The sequence below is a fragment of the Rhinolophus hipposideros genome (genome assembly GCF_964194185.1).
Source record: "Rhinolophus hipposideros genome assembly, chromosome: 1".
NCBI lineage: Eukaryota > Metazoa > Chordata > Mammalia > Chiroptera > Rhinolophidae > Rhinolophus > Rhinolophus hipposideros.
In genome coordinates this window covers 15,241,224-15,266,491 of record NC_138047.1, presented here as the reverse complement: position 1 = coordinate 15,266,491, position 25,268 = coordinate 15,241,224, and the positions used below count along the sequence as shown (strand labels likewise).

Below are 25,268 nucleotides of genomic sequence, written 5' to 3'. Positions count from 1 at the left end.
ATATTTTTCTACCTAAAGCTCTTTTCCTTTTCAAAAGCCCTATCTGTCTCTTTCTTCATCAACCAAATAGATACATAGAGAGATTTCTCTTAACTCTTTTTAATAGGTAATATAATATTCAAGAAGTATTGAAGAACATAAGATATAAAAAGCCACTAGCCACCTAAAAGCCTATGTCCATCATGAAAGGGAAATTTTTACAGGGAGGGAGAGAAAGAGAATGAGAACCACAACATACAAACCCTACAAGAATTTCCATTATTTCCTGAAGCAAAATTTTGTAGTACTTATAAACTGATAAAGCACTTTATAGAATTCAGAAAGCTTCTCCCTTCAGTCAAGTGGGAAAGTCAATTAGCAAGTGAAAGGATGGGCTCAGAACCTGGGAAGACAGAAGTCAACAACTTCAGCTTAAAGTACTTGCAGCAGAACTAGGCAATGCTGTGGGACAGCACAGGCAGGCCTGGTGTTTACCGACAAACACTCCATCAATGGATTATATCGTTTTGCAATGCTGCTGGATTATCTCCTGTCCACAAAAGGCAGGAATCATATCATATAGTTCTTTCTAAGAAACCTAGCACAGTGCTGGGACTAACAGAATATAATGGAATAGAAAAAGGCACAGGAAAAAAAGGGGAAGAATTTAAACAACTGGAAACATACACAAAACTACTACCCAGAAGAGATTCTACAATACTCAAAGATCCAAAGGCTAAAGTACGTTTAAAGAACGTCATAAGGCTGCCCTCTATTCAAAGACTCTGTAAATTCAACAAGTGATATATTCATACAATGTTATCAGAAACATCTAAGGCTACAAAAAAACACAAACACCAACTCTCATTAAACACTGTCATCGATGTGCACACATCCTAGCAATCAGTTACTCAGCTTATCAAAGGTTAATTACTGTTATGAATGACGACGTATGCTTCTTTAACTTGAACTATCTCATATGTACTTGATTAGGGAAATATGTAAATAGTGGAATGATGTCCTTATAAAGCAAAAGATGTGTTAGCACAACTTTTTTCACAGCATACTCAAGTTTTTAAATGATCAGAGACAAGTTTTCTTACAATTAGAGAGAAAGCCTTTAGCAATATTTGAACACCTTAAAAAAACAGCTAGAAAATCTCCCTTTAATGTAAATAAGTAATGAGTTAGTGGCTGCAAGAACTTCTATGGTCTCCACTGTATAAAGTAATCTGATGGAAGCTGCAAGTACAGCTGAAGAGCTGCAGACATTTCCTCTATGTTTAAACTTACAGATCAATAAAAAAATGAGTGTGACGGAGTTTTCAATGGCCAAATGAGCATGAAAATGATAGTAATGGAACACAGCCATAGAATAAAATATTTATCAGTCCATACTAAGTAACTGACAAAACAGTGAGAAAGAATATTCCTTCCTTCCAGTAGAATTCCCACTAATAAATACTGAAAGAATAATGGAAATAGAAAAATCTCCATTTGGTAAATACCACGATACAATGGATGCCAAAATTATTGGGCAAAAGTATGATGAGAAACAGGATATTTGCATAACCTCAAAGTATTTTCCCACAAGAAAAATGACAAAAGAGAAAACAGGAGCTTTATAATAGAGAAACCTGGCAGACACTTAACCAAGTAATCAAAGTTAACGTGGTCCATAATGAAATACATGGTATCATGTGCCTGCTGATATGATGTACTGAAAAGGGCACACCATCACACTGGCGTTTTCATGCCAAACATGCGCAGCCTGGATTCAATCATGAGGAAATACTAGACAAACCCAGACTGAGGAACATTCTAAAATATAACTATCCAATACTCTTGAAAAGTGTCCAGGTGAAGAAACACACAGACTGAGGAACTGTCCCCGAATGAAGGACATCAATGAGATAACCAAATGTATGATTCTGGACCAGAAAACAAAAAGTGTCAGTGAGGCAGCTGACCATTTGAATAAGATAGGCACATTAGTTAATAGTATTGTATTGATGTAGGACTGTTTCTCTGCGCGTCACCCAGGATGTAGGGGATTTTTGAGTGAGTGAACGTCAGGATAATGTCTCGTGAGACCAAAGAATGGAAACATGGACCCAGGAGAGGCAAAGAGTTTTAAAAAGAGGAGAGTTTATTAAAAGTAAAGACTAAAGAGTCGCAGCTCTCGGAACAAGAGGGGGTCCGGAACAGGTTGTCCTGTGACTGAGGCAAAAGCTCTTCTTTTATACCTTCCCCTGCCTGTTTGGGGAAGAGGAGCTAATAGAATTCATCTATCAGCTTTGTCCTGTTTGCCCATCCTGAAGGGATTAACGAAATAACCTATTCCTATCTACTATATCTGCTCCTTTGTTCAGCCAAAAGGGATGAGACAATTTATTAACCTCAAAGCTATTCTCATATCTCTGTCCTACAGTGAAGGAGACATTCCAGAAACTGGAGTTTCAGGATATGGCTGCTTTTTTTTGTTTGTTTATTCCACGAGGGACCTCCCTGTCTACTTAGTAATATGCTAACTAACCTGTCTCAGGATCAATATTAATTTCATAGTTTTGATAATTTTATTAAGATTATATAAGACATTTGGGAAAGCTGGGTAAGGGGAATAAGGGAACTCCATTACTTTTACCACTTTTTTGTTAAGTCTGAAGTTATTCCAAAATGAAAGATTATATGTAAAAATAGTTTTAAGATATATTTAATGTCAGTGATAATGCATCCCCTTAGCCTTTCCATTTCACATTAAATATGTTCATTGGACAAGATTCCCAGAACCTCTACAATATTTGTAGCTCCTTAAAAAAAAACAAAACTATTTGTTTATGTATGTGTTACCAGGAATATACATATATAGATTGTATCATACTGCTCACTTTCTACGCAAACTAGAATTGGTTTTTAAAAGCAGATGCATTATACTGTTGACCTAATTCAGCTTGTGATCAACTCAAACTTGAGCATTTATCTTACTAAGGTCAAACCGTATCTTCCCATTTTACACGTGTGCAATTGATTTTCTTAGGCAAAATGTAAAATTACATTTCCCCTGATTACTTCCATCCTTTTGGGTTCAGCTCATAGTTTGCACTGGTATGGGGACTAGTTAGATTATTCTGAATCACAATTTTATCATTTATTCAATCGCCATATATTGAATACATACCATTTGCAATATACTACAAATTGAGAATCTACACAAAATTTACCATGGAGTTGACATGTTTGACTGAAAGGGTAGGCAACAGGGGAAATCTCTAAGAATAGATAGTAAGAAATAATATAAAATAATGGTTATGATCTTTGAAGCTAACAGGTGAGAGTGTAAATCCTAACTCCACCAAATAATAGTTTTGTGACCTTGGCAAGTCTCGGAAATTCAATTTCCTCATTCCTAAAATGGGGAATAAAATACCTAACCAGACAGGGCTCTTTTAAAGATGAAATAAAATAATATATACTTAATTAGCAGTTTGCTTTTTCAGCAAATGGTGCTGAGAAAATTGGGTATCTACATGCAAAAGAATGAAGTTGGAACCCTTACATTACACCTTATTCAAAATTAGCTCAAAATGGATCAAAGACCTAAACATAAGAGCCAAAACTATAAAAATTTAGAAGAAAGCACGGGGGAAGCACTTCATGACATTGGATTTGGCAGTTATTTCTTGGATATGACCCCACAAGCCCAAAAAACAAAATAAATTGGACTTCATCAAATTAAAAACTTTTGTGCATCAAAGGACCCTCTCAAGAGAGGGAAAAGAACCCACAGAATGGGAGAAGACATCTGCAAATTACATATCTGGTAAGAGATTAATATATAGGTCCTAAAGAACTCCTATAACTCAACAACAAATATAACCTCTTCAAAGACACACAGTTGGCAAAAAAGCACATGAAATGATGCTCCACATAGGATTACAGCACAGGGAATAGTCAATGGAACTGTAACAGTTATATACTGTGTTTCCCCGAAAATAAGACCTAGCCAGACAATCAGCTCTAATGCGTCTTTTGGAGCAAAACTTAATATATTTTACTATAATGTAAGACCGAGTCTTATATTAATTTTTGCTCCAAAAGACGCATTAGAGCTGACTGTCCGGCCAGGACTTATTTTCAGGGAAACACGGTACAATGTCAGAGGGGTAGTAGATTGGGGGAGTGGGGTCATCACTGTGTGAGGGGTGTAAATGTCTATTACATTGTTTAGACCTGAAACTAATAAATAAAATTAAAACTCAAAAAGAAATATTCTACATAACCAATCATTAGGGAAATGCAAATCAAAACCACAATGAGTACTACTTCTCACCCATTTGCATGACTATTATAAAAAAACCAAAACAGATACTGGAGAGATTATGGAGAAACTGGAACCCCTGTACGTTACTGGTGGGGATGTGAAATGGTGCAGCCACTGAGGAAAACAGTTTAGCAGCTCCTCAAAAAGTTAAATATAGAATTATCACATGACCCAGCAATTCTACTTCTAGATATATACACACACAAAAAATAAAGGCAGGGTCTCAAACAAATACTTGTACACCAATGTCCATAGCAGCATTATTCACAATAGCCAAAGGTGGAAACCTAAGTACATCAATAGATGAATGTTTGTACCACCCTTTGTGGTATATACATACAATGGAAAATTCTTCATGCATAAAAAAACAATATAATTCTGAGACATCCTATAACATGGATGAAAGATTAAGTAAACTACGCCAGATACAAAAGGACAAATATTATATGATTCCATTTATATGAGGTACGTTGAACAGGCAAATGCAGAGACAGGAAACAGATGAGCAGTTATCAGGGGCTGGAGGCCAAGGGAACGGTGAGTTCTTATTTGATGGGTGCAGAGTTTCTCTTTGGGATTATGGAAAAGTTTAGAAATGCACAGTGATGATGGTTGCACAACACGGTCAATATACTTAATGCTATTAAATTGGACACTTAATGATTAAAATGGTAAAATTTTTTGACCCCAACATCCAACAATGTAGGAGTTCTGCTACTAAAGAAGAATGGATAGTGATTAGTAGTCTGCCATGGATTCTTAAAATCATTTTTCAACTAACTAAAATTTCAGCTTTCATCTTTACTATTTGGAGTATTTTCTAAAAAGTATAAAATCTAATAAAAATACATATACACATTAAAAAGCCCGTAAGACACTTTACACTAAAGAAATCATATTTTAATGAATGTCAGAGCTAAAAAAAATAGTGGGATCAAGTTCTGACAGCAAAGATGCAACAGCAGAAATAATCTTCTGCCTTCAGTTTACACAGGTGTGTATATATGTATATTTGTATGGAAGAGGCCAAATAGTGAAAACTTTTAAATGCTCCGACATGTCACAATTCATTTACAGAGCAATCTGTCAAACAAGACTCTCAATTTAGAAAACCCTGAAAATTTCCCATAAAATTACATCTATCATTTTTTTCTAACAGTTTTGTTGAGGTATAATTTACATAACAGGCAACTCCCCCATTGTAACTGTTCAACTCAATGATTTTAATAAACTTATAAAGTTGTGCAGCCATCACTAAAAGTCTGTCTTAGAACATTTCTATCACCCTAAAAAGATCTCTCCTCAATCCCAGACTGTGACAACCACTACACTCTTGCTCTCTTCCTTAATACATTTGCCTTTTCTGGACATTTCATATAAATTGTATTGTATAACGTCTTTCTAAGTCTCACTTCTTTTACTTACCATAATGTTTTTGAGGTTCATCCACATTGCAGTTTATACCACAAGTTCTTTCTTTTTATATGCTAAATACTAAATGGTATTCCATTATCCATGAACACGGTATTTTGTTTATTCATTTATTCGCTGCTGAGTCATCTGGATTGTTTCCAATTGTTGGCTATTATGATATAATATATCATATGATATATTATCATATATCATATATATCATATATATTATATTATATTATATATGATATGATATATATGATATATATATGATATACGATATATAATGTTCCATGAACATTCATGTACAAATCTGTCCATGGGCATATATTTTACAAATGGGCATATATATTACATATATATTACATACATATATATGGGCATATATATTACAAATCTGTCTATGGGCATATATTTTCATTTTTGCCTTATAGATACTTAGGAGGAATTGCTGGGGCCTATGCTAAGTTTAATTTTTTTAAAAACTGCCACTGTTTTCCAAAGTGGCTGCAACATTTTACATTACCTCCAGTTTCTCCACATCTTTACCAATAATCTTTCCTGTCCATTACTTTGATTATAGTCACCATAGTGGGTGGGAAGTGCTCTCTATCTCCTTCTGGCTTTAATTTGCATATCTTTAATGATTAATGCTACTGAGCACCTTTTTCATGCACTTATTAGGCATTTGTATATCTTCTTGGATGAAGTGTCTACACAATTTTTTAGATTCTCTTTATTAGGTTGAGGAAATTACCCTTTATTCCTACTTTGTTGAGAATTTTTATCATGAGCAGGTGTTCAATTCTTTCAAATGTTTTTTTTCTGTCTGAGATGATCATTTACTTCTTGGGCTCAATTCAATCAATATCGTGTGTTACAATAACTGATTTTCAGATGTCACACCAACCTTGCATTCTTGGGACAAATCCCAAATGATCCTGGTGTTTAATCCATTTTATATATTGCTGGATTCAGTGGGCTAACATTTTTGCTGGAAATTTTACATTTATAGTCTTCAGGTTTATTGGCCTATAATTTTCTTTTCTTGTGACACCTTCAAATACTTTGCCTGTTTCTCTCTTTACCTTCCGGAATTTTCATTACACATTTGTTGATATGCCTGACAGTGTCTCAAGTCTTTGAGTCTCTGCTTATTTTCCCTCATCTCTTTTCTTTGTTTTACAAACTAATTTCTACTAAGTTATCTTCAAGTTCATTGGTTCTTGTATCATTTCAAATCAGCTGTTGATTCATTCCAGCTAGTGAATTTTTCATTTCAGTTATTATATTTTTTAACTCCAGAATTTCCATTTGGTTTTATTTTTTAAATTTCTCTTTATTGAGATTCTCTATTTGCCAAGTCGTTATCATTCTTTTCTTTAAATATGACTTCCTTTATTTCTTTGAACTTATTTATAACATCATCTTTGAAGTTCTGCCTGCTAAATACAACATCTGGTTTTGTTTAATGACAATTTCTATTGATTGCTTTTCCCCCCCGAGTATGGGTCACACTTTCTTGTTCCTTTGTGCCATAATTTTTGTTGAAAGCTGGAATATTTTGATAATACATTGGAGCAACCTTAGATTTTGATTCCCTCCTTGCATTGGGGCTTATTTTTGCTGTTTTTGTTTCTTTGATTTTTTTTTTTTTTTTAACTGACTTTCCTGGGACTATTCTATGGAGTCTGTCTTCTGTGTGGTATGTTGCTGCTGAAATCTATGCTCAGGTTTCTTGTTTTTGCTTTTTCCCCGTTGTTTTTATTTTTAAGACTGCCTTTCTAGATAGTGCTCCTATGTCAACATAGCTTACTGATTAGCCCATCACTGGCCAGAGGTGGTGCTCAAACATCTTGGACCAGTAAAAAACCTTCACTTGTTGATGAGTCTGTGTATCAGCTGGGGAAAATATTCAAAGTTTAAGTACTCTTTTGAGACTCTTCTTTTCTGTTGGACCCTCTATGTCTCATCTGCACATGCACAAGGACTCCTTTCAGCCAGGAATGTGTGAATAGCTAGGGCCTTCTCCATTCCCTCCTGAGTGTAAGTGCAGCCTTGTGTATGTACATAGCCTTCCAGATCATAATGGATATGTAGGAACTTATCAAGGCCCACAACAACTGTCATAGTCTCTGGATCTCCCTGTGAATTTTCAGGCTACTCTGCTGGGTTGTTGCTTTCTCTATCCAGGATCATAACCTCGGGCAGGCTGCGATCTTGGCCTTCCCTATTTGTTTGCCACTGAGATAGCTAGTACTCCTGACTACACTGAAAGACTAGAGGATTTTCCATCTTAACTCCAGATCAAGTCACCCTTCCCTCCCCCGCCTCCATCAATGAAGCTGCTGGTTCTCACAACAGGCAACAATGCCACAGACTCCCACCTATCTTACCTGAAGTTCACTAGCTTATACTTTAAAAACATGCGTCTCAATTTATTATATGCCTTTGGTCAATTTTCAGAGTCTTAAGATGGTTATTTTTGACAATTTTGTCAAGTTTGCTTATTATTTTTGGAGAGCAGATTTGCTGAGAATTTACTCCATCATTCCAAAAGTCCTGCTGTGTGTGTCTCTCTCTCCCTCTCTCTCCATCATCCTCTAAACAATGGTCTCCAAATATTTTTGATCATATGACCTACCAGTTAAAGCATTTTTAATTTCTGTATTTATATTTGAATTGTATAGATCTATGTACTCATTAATGTATATGTAGTCTATCACTGTATGGTATAACAAATATCTTAAAATATAAAATTTTAAAGGATGGAGTAAATATAAGTGAATAGAAGAGTTAGCATTTCCTTCCTGAACCCACAATCATCTTTTGCACTCCTGGAAAACAGGAGCACCTGCTCCTCCACTTTGGTTTCCAAACCAGGAGTCTAAATTGTGGGCAGGCTGTAGATCGCAGTTTGCCGACCCATGCGGTAACCAAGTGCTGTCCAATAAAAATATAATGCAGGCCACATGTGTAACTTTACATTTTCAAGTAGTCACATTTAAAACAGAAAAAGAAACATGGAAAATTAATTTTACAATATATTTCATTAAAACCAATATGTAAAAATTATCTTTTCAACATGTAATCACTATTAAAAAGTATTAAGATATATTACACTATTTTTTTAATATTAAGTCTCCAAAATCCAGTGTGTATTTTACACTTACAGTATATCTGAATCCATAAGCTAAATTTTTGATGGTTAAATGAAATGTAGTCGCACTCAAACAATAAAGTTGCATTTAATGAAAAAGTATTTTACACTTCTTCATTTTTAAAACTTAATAATTTTAAGTGAATTCAAATTAAATAAAGTGTAAAATTCATGTGCTTAATCTAATTGGCCACATTTCAAGAAGTCTAACCATTTGTGGCTATAATGCTGGACAGCACACCTCTAAACTATAAGCACTGTGAGGATTTAGAGTTATAAATAACCTAGAGTGTAGCTGGTTGTTCAGTAGTAGCTATAATATTGGATTAAAGATATATGGTATACATAAAAGTATTCAAAAGGATAACACAAAGGTTAGAGGCTCAAACTGTGGTAAAAAGCCTAGTGAATATGAAACACAAATTACCAGAATTTTGTAACAATCTAGATAGCTGTGCATGTTCTAAAAACAAAGGATAGAAACATTACAGCAGAAAACTGCCCCAGAGACAGTTATCCACATTAGAAAAGCAGCAATGAGATTGGAAGTGAGATGTCTTTTCAAAAACCATTACACCACTATTCTCTTTGGTTAGTATTTCTAAAGACTTTCCTTACATTAACAACTCAATATTAAAGGTATATATAATTACAAAATAATGGTGTTTCTCATATTGTATGTCATCTGATTATATTTAAATCCTGTGAATACAAAATGAAAGCACCCTTTACCTTTCCTTGTAAATCTGAATTATATGCTTTTTTCCTTAAAATAAATAACAAAGTACATTCTAAATATGCGCTCTATAAACTGAAGGTTTTTTCACTCAATTCCATGACGTTAATATCCACTGAAATTCTGATGTTAGTATTGTCCATCCAATTGATTATTAAAATGGTTTTCAGGGAGGTTAAACATGAATCACTGTCCTATTTTTGTTTTGTGAATGTTTTGAGTATAAGAGAAAATGGTATTTAGGCCCAGAAAGAGAGAGTCTTTTTAAGACGTTTCTGAGTGGTATATATTTACAGTCAACCTGACATTACCTACGTGTAATATAACTTTAGGGCCACTCATTTCCTCCCGCAGTGGTTTTTCTGACATGTGCCTGAGTTTTAATATTGATCTCCCCACCTGGCATAGTTTTCTTACCAGGCTCAAGACAGAGTCCATGCACTCTCCCCTGGGCACCTCCACTTACAGGGCCACGTATGTCACTCTGAGATAATGGATCTACTTATCACCATATTCAAAACCTTGTGGAATTGTGAGATCCAATTATTTTAGAAATGTTACTTTCCTGTTTTAGCTCCCAGACTTGGATAAAGTTTCAGAACAGTGGACAGATATGGATAGGGACTGAATGGTATACTGTCTGTCCCTTTTAATGCCTAAGTAACAGCCTCTTACATTGCTGTGATTAATAAGCCTGACTAAACTTCTGGATGATAAATGGTGAAAGGTTCTTAGATAATAGAAAAATGTGCATTACAAATAATAATTGTTAAAAAAGAAATGCAGCTTTAAAAAATATTCCAGGCTCAAAGTAGCACTGCAAGTCCTTGAGGGACCTCCTCCCAAACCCCTTCAAATATGTACCAATGATAAACTACAAAGAGAGAAAATTATAAACAGAGCCATGATCAAAAACTAGTTAAGTATCTCTGTAGATAAAAACGGAAACTTGTAGCCACAAACAGAGCTTAAACTATAGACCTACTGAGTTGCACACTACAAGTAGGCAGAAATGAGAAGTTTGACCTCCACAGAGGAACGAGGCCTAAAAGGAATCTACAGAAGGCCTGGGCTCAGAGCCAGGCTCTAGGCCTAAAATCAGGGGCTGCAATGGGACTCTACCACCTGTGGAAAAAAAAAAAAACGTAACATGATGAGGACACTGCCTGAGGCTACAGCTTATAAAATATTATGGATCTGAGATGTTAAGAGGCCATGGTTTCAGCCCCACAGCTGAGACCAGGCCAAAGGATCTGCAGGCTTGATATCTGGGTCTGCAATGGCTTCAATATAACCTCAGGAGGGAGCCCTAAGCTGCTTATAGAAGACCTAGTTCTTGAGTCAGGAAAAGGAGTAAAAGCCACTGCAGAGTCCCTAGGGAGGGGTGAATAAAAAGGAGAGAGAAACTCGCACTCAAAATGAATCTGAAAACTAAAATTCTATATAATGTGATGGTTCAGTGTGAGGTCGGAGGGATAGTGGATGGGGGAGGGGGGTTCACAGTGTGAGGGATATAAATGATGAACGTCTAAGTATTACCTTGTCTTGTACACCTGAAACTAATAAATAAAAAAAAATAAAAATAAAAAAAATAAAATAAAATTTTATCTAAAGAAATATAACATTTTAATTGTGAAAGAAAAATCATTGCCTTCACAGGTTAACCATCTATGTACAATTTTTCATAATCGCCTCAAAGTCTAAAACATTTTTATATTACACTGATACGTTTGAAGCAGTCATACAACCTGCAAAACTGTACACATGGGTCTACTTTAAGAGTCTAGAACAACTTCTGGGTACAATTTTAATTAAGTTATTCCTGTGGTCCATATTATGAAAGATGGCATACCCCAAATCACCTGGTTTTCAACTTCCAGAAATTTCCTGTTGTTGACTTTGATGCGCCGGGGCACTATTTACAGTACATGCTTAGAGTAGTTCCAGGACAACTAGAATGTGCTGGCGTGGGTCTTCTCTGGGTGGACTTAGTACACATCTAAAGACCATGGAAAAGCAGGCCCCTCAGTTTGCCTGTTTTTTTTTTTTTTTTAACAGCTTTATTGAGGTATAATTGCTATATAAGCAGCTGTAGTTTTTTGTTTTTTTTTGAATTGTAGTTATTTTTAAATAACCTTACTGTTGTGCAGAGAATCAACAATTATTTCCCTTGTGCATTTTATTTTAAGGCATTTCAGAAAAATAATTTAGAGGGAATGTATATTCAGGGATAATCCAAAAGACTGAAAATGAAGTTGAAAGTAGATATAAGAATTATGATTCAGCTTTACATAAAAATAAAATTTCCACTGAGTACTATTATCCCAAAACTCAAAAGGTTATTTCATAATTCCCACTGTTAGACAAATAAAACAAGCTGGATGACCATATGCTGGTAGGGCGACAGAAGAGATTCCACTAAGAGGAAATAGGTTAGATATTGGTATGGTCTCTTCCAACCTCAGGATTCTATTATTAGTTCTTTCATTTTTGTTTCGTTGTCCCTTCCCTCAGCATTGAATTTTTAATATCTCTGACCCCAGTGCGATTTCTTTCTTATACCAGAACTATTTAAGACACAGTAGCAGGGAATAAGAACCATCACTATTAAGGTCCACTTCTTGTCCTCAGTTGCTTATGAAATTACAAAAGGCAAACGCAAAAAGACTGCCATTTAATTATTCAGTCCAAAGGAAAGCAGTACTTATTCGGAGCTATGTAGAGGTGGCAGAAGTGACTAGTAAAAAAGGATGACTAGAATCCCTGATTGGTATCATACAGAGCAAAAGACTGGCACACAGAACAACACCTAGGAATCTTTAAAAGTCTTTTGATAGCTTTATTCATTTCATTAAAGCTAATATAATAATCAAAAGTGATGCAGTAGAGAATATAGTGAATATTTCATAGCTAGCAGTATATCTGATGGATGTTTCAGAATAAACAGGGAGAATGGGCAACCTCAAAGTTAAAATTACAGAGTAGGAATATCAGCGGATCTTGGACAAAGCATCGTTAAAAACCAAATCTAAGTGAATAATACTTTAAGAATTATAAAACATAACAGGCAACTCAGCAAAAGTAAATGACCAAGTTGAATTAAACTGATCGCCTGAAAACACCTGTAGCAGACAGGACACACGATGTTCAGAACCACTGTCCCGAGAAGAGCAGCAGGCTCTGTACCAATAACCTTCATAGGCCAAAGAATGGCCGAAATGTACAGATAACTAACTAGAAAGATGATGTTTAGCACAATTGGAACTATCTAAAAACAAAAAAACAAAAACTATAGTGGGTTAAAAAATAAAAAGAAAGGAAACTACAAACTATGTCCCTGACAAACAGAATAATCAGTGATTTTATCCAAAAATTTTTAGATGTATCTACACAACACAGAAATGTTAATTCTCTAAGGCTGTGCTATCTAATGTGGTAGCCATTTGCCATATTTGAGCACTTTAAATGTGTTAGTGTAACTCAGAAACCAAATTTTTAGTTTTATTTGATTATATTCAAATTTAAAAAATGAAACTTGATTATGTTACTGGAAAGTCTAGAGTTTTGATTCTTTGGAAGAATTTGGGTATATGAATCTACTTGTTAGCTACACATTGTAGGAAATCTCAATATAGATCAAGTATTTTCAATCAAATTTGATTTTCAATCAAATTGAAATATGCTAGAAATATAAATGTAAAATACAGACCAGATTTTGAATTTTAGTAAAAAAGCTAGAATGTGAAATGTCTCATTAGTAATTTTTTTAAATTGTGATGTTTGATTCATTGAGTTAAATGTTGTTAAAATTAATTTCAATGTCACCTGTTTCTTTTTTACTTTTTTAAATGTGGCTTTTAGAAAACTTAAAATTATATATATGGCTTGTATTATAGATCTATTGCACAGCGCTGCTCTAAGGGCTTGAAAATGTCTGTCATCTGTCAAAAATCTGCAATATATCTCAGTCAGGACTTGTAAACAAAATATTACCTCATCTCTTAGTGTCACAAAGTAGATATATATATACACATATATATATATATATATCTTTAGTTGTACAAAGTAACATAACATATATATCTTTATCTTTATATATAAGTTTATACATGTCTATATATAAAGATATATATATATATATATCTTTAGTAGATATATATCTATCTTTAGTAGAGCAAATATTTGTGTGTGTGTGTGTATGTGTGTATGTGTAAATTTCCCCTGAAAGAAAAACATCAGAACTGCATGCCTTCCCAGTGCTCTTCCAACCTTTTCATACTACAGCATTTCATAGAAAATTATATTTGTAAGACACTGGAGTAAACTGCTAAGGCCACTAAGGGAGGGCATCACAACCTCAGCACAGTTACTTACAGCACACCAACTGGGAAGCTCTGTCTTAAAGGTCCCTGCAAAATGCTGCAAAAAATATCTGACCCATGTTTTATTTTCAACTGACTCATATTTTATTCTTACTTATGCCTACAGTTGTGAAAATATGACCCCTCAACAATTTTAATGATAATATCCAAAGCAGGTCACAAGATGAAGATACTACTCCATTACCATTTATTTTTCTATTTATGTTTTTTTGTTTTCTGTGTATATTTCCCTCTCCCTGTGTATTGCCTATTTTCTCCCCCAGTGGTATTCTCAGCTATGGCTTCTTTCCCTAACATTTATTAGGGTTCCTCTGCCACTCTGCTTTAACTACCTTTATTATGGTAATGCTATATAATGAATACTTTTATGACCCGTTTTTAATATTAAAAGCAGGCTGATAATTAGAATATTTTCCCACCTCTCTAAAATTAAGATAATTTTTATATATTTTTCCCATGTAGGTAATACAGACTAGATACCCCCAAAGTAATGAGAACTCCAAAGTCATTTACTGGAACACATTCTGTCACTTTGTAAGGCTATAGATTAATTTCATGTTGGTATCTCTCCAAGCTTCTCTGGAACTCTTCTTTGAGAACAGTCTTCAAACCAGTTGAGGAGCCTTAAGTGACATTTACATTCAGATCTCTCATTCCAAATTGTATTTACCCAAGATTGCTAACCCAATTTAGTCATCAAGTTTAGCTCTAAATAACTATTAGCTATAGCCAAAAATCAAATCCATCTTAAAGATTCATCATTAATGAGGATAATCTGCCAAATACGCTGCAGGCTTTGAAGGAAATTCAAAATAAGAAGTTTCAACCACGTTTTGAGAAAATGGCAGCCTTGTGGAAATCTGTGAAGCTTTCCACAATAATTAATTTCAAGATTACTTGCATTGACTCTAAGTTAAACCTTATTATTCTTCCAAAGGTGTGATACAAAAAGTCACACATTAATTCTGTATAACTATTATAGATCTGTACAGCATGGCAATCATTTGAAGTTCATAAAATGTCTAAATTTAAATGCTTTATTTAAACATAGAAAATCTATTTCCTACCATAGGTATGCATAAAAGAACCATACAAAAATACAATAAGATATGATATACTTACCTACAAGTAAAATCACAGTTCCCAATCACCCTACATTACACGTACATATTAACTTCCTTAAATCAAATTTAATCACCAACTACTAACACAAAACACTACTTAAAAGTTAGAGAAGAACTTAAATATCAATTTTTTTATCTGTTAACTAAAAGTGTGGTAATTGAAAATAACTGCTAATAAAATTTGCAATTTTCTTTTTTCAATTCTAAAAAGTCAGAGGTTTCTTGGTAATATATAAATTTGATTCGTCATGGGATAGCTTCCTTAACCTAATCCATTTTAATGGTATAAAGTTCTTAAGTATTGGCTATAAGTAATAGGTCTCGACCTTCCTTAGCAGACATGTGTATGGACCCTAGGATTTCCCTAGTCTGTTCAGACCTTTCCTGTAAATGACAACAACCATCTTTCTCATTTTTACTCATTTTGACTACTGCTCATTATACATGCCACACTAGGGTATCATGTAGCTTTCACAAATTTTTGTGCCTTCTATAACCTGGAGTTGTATTACTCCAGAATTTGTTTAAAAGGAACTTACTCCCTTTAAGAATTCTAGTGTTTGCTATGAGTTGGATTTTAATACTGCTTCTTTTCTATTTTAATACTGCTGCTTATATTATGATATGTCTTTATGTACTTCTTAATCTTAGCTTCTTACCTTTAATATTTAATTCAAATGCTATCAGCTGACTATAGCTGCACAGAGCTTTATGCATACTGCCTCACTGGTACTAAAATGGACAGCCATCTAATAAGGAAGATATTGTTTTATACACATATTCTTTCTAACATGAGGGACTCAAGCAACCTGCCTAATTATACATGAGATTCCAGTTGCTGGATGATGTAGTCAGAAACACTGAAGAAGTGAACAAATCCTAACCTTATTTAAATTAGTATTAAGGAGGATGGGAATCAGAAACAAATTCTAGATTAAATTTCTAATGAAACCCTAATAACAGTCTTAGACATAAATTTCAGTATATATAAAAACCTCAAATATATAGCTCTTAAAATGGAATACTATGATGTTACTTAAAACATAGTAATCATATTTTTACATTCATGAGTATAAAACCCATCTTTCAAAAGTAAGTGTTTTGATGAAAATAAAGATTTTTGAAAATACATATGACTATAGCTTCATGATAAAATGGTTTAGGGTCCTATTTCACCCAATCAGAAGTCTCTCTGTTCACTGCAACACTTTTCCACCTCTGCACACCTCGATTCAAGAAAGACTGGAATTGTTTTTAATTCTGGATGAAATTAACTGATGTCATTACTGCCCAAATACACTCAATAATGCCTGGCTTAGATTTCCAAGACCACATAGTAGCAGTTTGTGGAATAAGTAGCTCAGTGACAGAAAACATAACAAAGCTGAGAACAGGCTTCATATAGATATTAGGCATTTTACCAAACTTCTTGTACTGATGTTACTTATAACTGCCATATAAGATCTCCTCTCAGCAACCATCAAGTTAACTATCTACCCTCCCCTTCACTCCACCTTCTGTTTCATTTCTAACAGTGAATAAAACATGATTTTTAAATATACCACATTACACCAATCACTGGGTAAAATGGTAAGCTATATATATATTAAAAAAAATTGTAATAACAGAGGTCAGTCCTAGTTCAACTTAAGATGTATCTATGAATAATAAAAGGCAAAATATTATAATAGTGTTCTCATGATTAGTGTAAAGAAAAATAAAAACTCAGAACAGCGTAAAGGAAAAAGGAAACTTACAACTAAAAGAGGATTTCTGTTCTGGCAGTTCCAGATTATGTGGCAAAATTTTCACAATAGACTTTCTTTTTCCCATAAAATATGCCCAGGCAACCTCCATTACACAGTTTATACATTAGGAGAGTAAACTAATTTTACGATAATCTAATCTGACGCAAAGATATATACAATTAAACAAGTATTTACTCAGCTCTAACTCTATGCATGATATGCCTAGATCAGAAATATAAATGACTGGAAGATTATCTACCATTCCAGATTTTGTCTGTCTCCCTTCCTCCAAATTAACAAATAATTTTGGACTCTGCAATGAAAATGGGGAAGCTATTATTACACAACACAGATTTATAAGGACCTTAACGCCGTGGAGAATGACTGAACTATATTCAACTAATGCCACAAGCTCAGTGGAATCCACTACAAGAATCATTGGAGATCAATGACAATCACACTACAGGTTCACCAGTCACTTATGAAAGAGCTCTGCACCTTTATTTCTAAAAAGGACTATGACGGGCTTTGAAAAGGCCCCCCTTAATGATTCATGCTTTTTCCTATCCAAAAAAACTGAGACAGAGAAGTCAGGCAGATAGAGATCAATATCACCTTTATTGCTGGAAAGCTACTGGAGAATTTAGATTAAGTATGGGGGCCAAATGGGCTTGCTAGCAATTTTTGCCCTCCCCTCTCCAGTGTAGAGTTTGAGACAGCATGCTCAAGATAAAGTCTGTCCAGGATAATTACCTTACAAGTCTGGGGCAGAGAAGAGACTGATTCCCACGGCTTATCACTTTTTGATTAATTCGCTCTCCCCAATCAAGCAAAACAGACGGAAGGCAATCAACCTCCAACAAGGTAATTCACTCCTCCATGGAAAAACGTAAGAGATGTGTCAAGAGACAACAGTGTTTCTTTAGGGAAGTCCCTCCTCTTGGATATAGGATGAGTAGGCAGTAATTGTCTCTCCCTTACACAGGCTGCTAGTAGTATGGAAATTTACATATTCTTTAAATCTGAAAGAACTTACAGGGTTTATTAATTCTGATTTAAAAACTAAATCCAGCATTTTGTAAGCACATGCACTTAATAATAGCTTTTCTTCTATTAACCAAGTTTCAGCATTCGTTTGCATGTAAGGACACGGCTATAAAAATTTTTTATAAGAGAAAGAAGCACATTTTCTAGCTCTATTAATAGGAATCTGTAATGAATGACTGGCAACAGGCAGATTACGTACTCTGACATCATCAGAAAGTTAACATCGCAAAATTTAAAGTAGCTTAGCTTGCATAATTTCAATGCATGGATTTTAAAAAAATGAATATAAAGTATTTATTGTTGGCTGGAATACTATACAAAGTATAAGAAAAGTCATGGCCCCAACAGACAATGAAAAGAAAACACAGAATTGCCATGGACCCCACAAGAAATACGATGGTCCAAGGAGCATGACCTATTAGAGGAAATGTATCTACGGTGTGGGGACCTAGAATGTAAATTACTAATGAAAGATATTTCAATAACACATCTTTTTTCCTACGCTCCCCTAATATTCCTCCCTATGTCCTCTGAAAAGATGCCCTATCCAAGTTGGAATGCCCTATGAACAACTAAAGTCATTCTAAAAATATTCTGTACTTCTCGTATGTCACCTTTATATACCTGTCCCCTAAAGACTTCTGGAATCCCTTCCAAATTTTCTAGAACCAATATGAAATCTAAAACTACATGGAAAGGGATTCCTTCATTGAATGAGGCCTGTAAAAGGTCACATGTAAATGTAAACAAACTACTGAGTAAAACCTGTTAAGCAACTACTCCTTCAGAGAATTACTTTTTAGTTTTAGTTACCATGTTTATATTTTATTATTCAATAAAAATTTAAGGGTCTACTATGCGCCTAACTATGAAGTAAATAAATAAAGATACCATTTGAGGCAACTAACTTGCCCAAGATCGTGAGTCAGAAAGTGGCCTGATCTAAATTCTTCAAGTCTTCGATTATTCATTCCAATTACAGAGTTTAGGGAGTAACTGAGCTAACTACCATAGACCTGGGGGACAGGGGATAAAATGGGTGCCACATTCAGTCACTATTATCTCTGGCTTCTAGTCTGGGGTATGAATATAATTTTTTATATTAATTGTCTCCAATTCTTCCCCTTCCTTCTCTCCTGAACCCAATCTAACCAGACTATCAATCTCACCACTCAGCTAAAACAGCTCTTGATGAGGTAGCCAAAGACCTCCACACTGTTAAGTTTAACAGCCAATTCTCAGAACTCATCTTATTTGAATTATCATCCTTTAATCCAGCTGATCACTTTTTCCTCTTTTAAAATACTTCTTCACTTGACTTGAAAAAGGCCATCTTTCCTTAGTTTGCCTACTTCACTAGCTGTTCCTTCTCCATCTCCTCTGCTGGTACCTCCTCATCTGCCTGACTCTTAAGTTAAAATTTGGAATCTCCGAGACCTCTCTTTCCTCTTTTCACATGCACTGCCCTGGTGAGCTTACCCAGTTCTATGGCTTCAACTATCTGTCTACGTGCCAGGGAGTCCCAAATTTATATCTACAGTCCAAAACTTTCTCCTTATAACTTCAGACTTGTGATAACCAACTGCCTATATGCCAGCTTCACCTGAATGTTTAATAGACACCTCAAATTTAGCAGGACCCCAATCAAATTCCTGATTTTCCCCTGACCAAACCTGCTTCTCTTCCAGGCTTCCCCATTTTAGTAAATGGCAACTACAATTACACAAGTATTTATTCAGTTATTCAGGCCAAAAGCATTAGAATTAGCCTCAACTTTTTTTTATCTCATATTCCAAATGCAAACAGTAAAATCTTGGCAGCTCTATGTTCCAATTAAATCCAGAAGCTTTGCACCACCGAGGTGCGATCTATATTCTACACCAGTTATCCACCTACGTAACTAATGATGTACATGCAAGACAATCCTCAACACAATAGTGATCGTTTTGAAATTTAAGTCAAATCATGCACCTCTTCTGTTCAACACCCCACCCCTGCAATGAGATCCCCAACTTACAGCCAAAGTCCTGATAATGTCTTACAAAGCAACACAGGTCTTCCCCAACCCCTGACTCTGCTCTCCCCTCCTATTACTGTACGGGTTCATTCTGCCCCAGCCACACTGGTCGCCGTGCTATTCCTCAAACACTAAGCAAGTTCCTGCCTAATGGCTCACACCTTTACTTCTTCAGAGGCCTTCTTTGACCACCTGACATTTATATTTATTTGTTTAACTTACTATCTGGTTCCCTCTACTAAACTGTGAGTTTTGTGAGGCTAGAGGTTTTGTTTTATATACTGGGCAACTCTCAGTGCTTAAAATTTAGTAGGCGCCAAATGAATATTGAATGACCAACAACAAAATTGATGTGTGCACCAGAGCCAGGTCACCACTTTGAGTAACCTACCTACTTTCTCCTGTTCCTCATGTCTGGCTAGTCACCAAAAGATTGGTTGGCTCTAGCTTGAAAATCACAGATTAAGGACTTAAGACAGCTGCAAAAATTTTTCTCTACCAAATTTCTGGTCCCCTGAAAGTCTTCCAAAAAAGTTAAGATTCAGTGTAATGTAAAGAACTTGAATCAGTTTCTCTGCTTGGGTAAAATAAAATTTCTTCTGCCATTCTTTCCAATTTCAACTCACCTGGGCAGAGAAACATAGATTAAAACAATTTTCTGGATGCTTCTTTTCAAATTCTACCTCAACACAGAATCTTCTCAATTATCTATGCTTTTTTATTTCCCCATCTTTGCCCATATAGTTAAGTGTCCTGGTTGTTCATACTGCCTAATTCTGCAAATTAAATTGCATGAAATTTATAACGAAAATTATGTGAAAGCTCACATGCAAACTAGATTACATAATCTAAAATTTAAATTAGTGCTACTAAGTTTCTGTATTCTCTTAAAGGGGCTTAATTTTCCATGAATAGCTGGAAAGCACCTTCAAGATCTTTGGACAGCAACTATGTATAAGACACTAGCTACAAAATTTAATCAATCATGATAAATTGTAACAAATATTATCAATATTAAAGGCATTCTTAAAAGCCTTTAGAGTTATTTTTACTAATGAATTTTACACATGCTGCATAATTTACTTTGTAATATGATATATTTGTCTTTATGAGCAGGAAATGGCACCAGGTAAAGATAATGAATATAGACTGTACATAATTGTGTGCACCTAAGAATTTGAAGTGAAAATGCTTATACTTTAATAACTCTTACAAAAATGAAATTCTTTAAAACCAAGGTGCCACAGCAATAACAATTTTATATTCAATTACATTTAACCGAAAAGTAAATTTCCATTTAGTGTTAAGCTCAACAGTTCTCACATATAGGGGGAAACGTACATTTCATATCTAGTCATATGAAGTGTGCCATGAATGACAATTGTTGGTAAATCTTTGGGTTTTTTTCCACCTCATTACTATTCGAAGCATTTTATGAAGGGCTCAATCAGATCGTGTGGAATTCTAAGTCTTTCACCCCAAAAATTCTTAAATCAGTGAAATGACATCTCCTTGGCAGCAGGATTCAGATAGAGACAGGATATCTTTTCTCACCACTCCCAAGGTAGAAGAAGTACAGATCAACGAACAGACTTTACAGGTTAAAGTCTCAAGCTAAAAAAGGGAAGGAAATGAAACGAAAGGAAAAGAAAGATAACGATCCTGCGCTGCTGGTTGTACTTCTCTTCCTGTAGCACCGCAAATGTCTCTACTGCCCAGAACACTTAATGGTTCCTTGCATGAGTTCCAAGACCAACACGGTAGAGGCTTCAAGTTCCTCCAGATTTCTAAACTGATAGTACGAACTCTTATTATCCAACAGGCTAAACAGATTCCAAAGTACAGTGCAAGAAAAACTTCTGCAACACAGACGCAGACCAAAATGCATTCCTATCTTCCCAGAAAGTCAGAGGAAAGGAGGCAGCTAAAATAAGCATAAGGATAAGTGTAACTGTGAAGGTGAAAATGTAGAGACATGACTGACTACTCTTTCCCACACACCACGCTTCCTTCTTCCTCCAGTACAGCTGGGTTTAAGGATCTCCCCCAGAACAGCAAAGGAAAGAAAAGGTATCACCACTCTAGGTTGGTGGCACCTTCTAGTCTGGCAGGGACCCGCAACTCGAGAAGGGGAGCACGGCGGACAGGACCTGGGGGAGGCAGCCAATTCCTTCTGAGGCTGGGGTAACGAGGAGACCAGGGGTAACGAGGAGACCAGGGGTACCGGTCAAACGAGGGCAGCCAAGCCTTGGCCGCAGTGCCGGCTCCCTCCGAGGAAGCCAGGGCAACACCCGCCCCACCCCCTCCTTCCCGCCCCGTCCCGCACGTTTCTGCCCGCGCGGCGCCGCCCTCCGGCGGGCGGACGGCCCCGCTTACCTGCTGCACCCCGAGGAACTGGTAGAAGTTGAGCTGCACCTCCTCCACCAAGTCAAACAACTCCAGGTCTCCGCTCTCCCAGCCGCGCGCCGGCCCCACGGCCGCCAGCAGCAGCAACAGCAGCAGCGGCGGCGGCGGGAACGGCACGAACCGGAGCCCACGGCGCCGAGGAAGCCGGGACAGCCGGGAGCCGGGAGCCGTCATCGCGCTGAGCTCGGAAAGGTCACCCGCCACGCTGTGCAGTTGGCCGAGACCGGGGACGTGGCGGGCAGCGCGCGCCGGCTGTGGGAACAACTGCCCGGCACTCAGGAGCACAGGCAGCCGCACCAGAGTCGTCCGCCCGGAGGCCGCCCCAGCGGCGGAGCAGCAGCGGCGGGAGCCGGCGGACGGGCACACGCCGGCTCGTCCCCGCGCGGACCCTCACCCCTAGGCCTACAAACAGCTGGAGAGCCAGCGCCGCGCGCCGAGGTTGCAGAGGGGGGAGGCTTCCCCTCGTTTTAGCCTATCCCCGGCCTCGCTTCCGGTGACATCACGTTTCCTAGCAACCGGGAGGCAGGGGGCAGGGCCGGAAGTAGGGCAGCCGGGCGCCCCAGATCTGGGCCTCCGAGAAAATCCTCTCGGTGGCTGGCGAGCACCGAAGATCTGTACATGTGTTTGCACAGATTTAGAGATATGGACATCACGCATGTACCTGGAACAGCTATCTTTTTACCCTCCACCAGATACTTAAAACTAAAAGCATATCTAAAACTGATTTTACTGATTAGGGACTCTGTTCATACATTTCATTCTTCCATCAACAAAGATATAGGAGGAATTGAACCTAGGGCCTGAAAGAGGCGAATCTAGGGAGTAGTTTGGAGTATCCTTTATGAGAGGTGAAGCAGAAATGCATTCGGACGAAGAAAAAAAAATGTATACTTTTGATTATGAATCAAGATTTACAGGTATACCGTAAAATAGGCAGCCTGGTAGAATTAATAATGGTGATTGAATCATAGTTTTAGGAGAAGTGTGGTTTATCCTGTTTAGCCTACTTCCTTTCTCAACAGGTCTGTTTTTAAAGACATACAAGCTAAAAACCTCTCTTGCCCACCAATGTCATAGCTTCTGTTCAGTCTCTCTTTTTTCCTCCGCCACTATCACTTCTCTTAGGTGCACCTTATTTTCTTCTTGGCCTTCTCACATTTCTCCTTCCTTACTGCGTACTCTTGGTTGAGAAGATAGAAGGGAGCAAAAAATGCTTGTATAGCTCATGGTGCTTGCCCAGTTTTGAAAATCTGACCTTGTTTTTCCCATTTTGGATCTGCACAGTTAAATTAAGCTCAGTAGTGGAATTATAAAGCTACTTTCACTCTCATAGTAAGAATATATTATGTTTGATAAAGGTTAGAAAAACAGTATCTGGGAAGTAAATCTTACTGGAGATATCTGATTATTGCAGAGTTTTAAAAATATTTTATATAGTCATAAATGAATGCAAGTATATCTTGCTTAAAAATATATATGCTTGAATTAATTACATTTCAAATTCATCATGATGCTTACCTTTCAAAGATACAAGAGCAGGGGGTATCTTAGTGTGCTAGGGCTGCTATAACAAAAGACCATAGACTGGGTGGCTTAAACAACAGACATTTATTTCCCACAGTTCTGGAGGCTGGAAAGTCCGAGGTCAGGGTACCAGCACAGTTGATTTCCGGTGAGCGGCCTCTTCCTGGCTGCAGAAGGCCTTTTTGCTGTATCCTCACCTGGTGGGAGAGAGTGGTGGGGAGAGAGAGTTTGTGTTTTCTCTTGTATGGGTACTAATTCCACAGTGAGGGCTCCTCCATCAGGACCTTATCTAAACCTAATTATCTCCCAAAGGCCCCACCTCCAAATACTATCACAGTGGGGATTAGGGTTTCAAGACACGAATTTGGGGTGGGGGAACACAATCATTCAGTCCAAAGCAAGGGGTTACCATGTTTTCTATGTATCTCCAGTGCACATGGCTAGCTTTCAATTAGTTGAATTGAAGCTTGTGAATACCGACCATTACCATTTACCCCACTCCATTTCTTTAGCTTGCTTTTTACCATATCAGTTTTCTTAAAGTGAAAGACATCTTTACCAAGTCTAAATTAGCTTACTGTTTACTCAATGAGTAAAACATCAAAATAAGATAAAATAATCGTAAGCATTAGTTTTTCATAACACCCCAACATTCATCTTTTCTCCTAATTTGATCATTGGTTTAAGTGCAATATGACATTTTAAATGTTATATGTGGTGCCATATTGCCACAAATCTGGGATTCTTGCCTGATCTTTTAGCAGACGGTCTAGTAGTTCCCTCTTGAGCTCTACTCTTACGTTGTCCAACAACTACAGGGACTTACCCCCTCTACAGGAATCAGTTTTCTTTCTCAGGTCAAGCTGAAACAGAACTGGAGTCTGTTCAGTACAGTATTGCTGTTGCTTCTCACTGTCATAAGGTATTGTTCTTGAAGCTTCATCCTGCTCGGATCCAATGACACTTGTCTACTCCAAAATGACGTTCTTGCTTGTTCTGGTCCAGGTCTCTGCAAAAACCACAGTGATACTCACATTTAGACTTCTAGTTTGGCACCTTCACATTTTCAGTCATTATCCCCCAAAGGACAAAGCAACTGAGTAAATATTTTACCAAGGCCTGGACAAGTGAGCTGACAATTGCCAGCTGTTGTCTTCTGTGGTGACATTCACTGCTTCTCGGCATAGATTGATCAAGCTTGGCCTGGGCAGAGGGACTTTGCACAGAAAAAGAGAAACCGGTGAAACAGTCATGGGAGTTGTGTAATTGGATGAGAAAGGTAGAGGAGCCCCAAACATACAGCCACCTTTCCCAGAGGACATTTGCTGAATTCCGGACTGGTACAGGAGACTGAAGGACTGGGTCTGATAGGCAGAATAAAATCGCCACACATTCTACCAGTGCGTACAAAA

The 25,268-nt window shown here is 36.8% G+C and overlaps 1 protein-coding gene across 4 annotated transcripts in view; it reads right to left on the bottom strand.

Moving 5' to 3' along the window:
• Positions 1-22,827, bottom strand: part of DNAJC1 (DnaJ heat shock protein family (Hsp40) member C1) — a 199,512-nt gene extending 176,685 nt beyond the window's left edge. For all 4 annotated transcript variants that reach the window (XM_081056433.1, XM_081056434.1, XM_081056431.1 and 1 more), the window contains exon 1: positions 22,303-22,827. In XM_081056433.1, the coding sequence (XP_080912559.1) occupies positions 22,303-22,506 (204 nt within the window). In that variant the 5' untranslated portion in view covers positions 22,507-22,827. The remainder of the gene's footprint in view (positions 1-22,302) is intronic.
• Between the last annotated feature and the right edge of the window lie 2,441 nt (positions 22,828-25,268).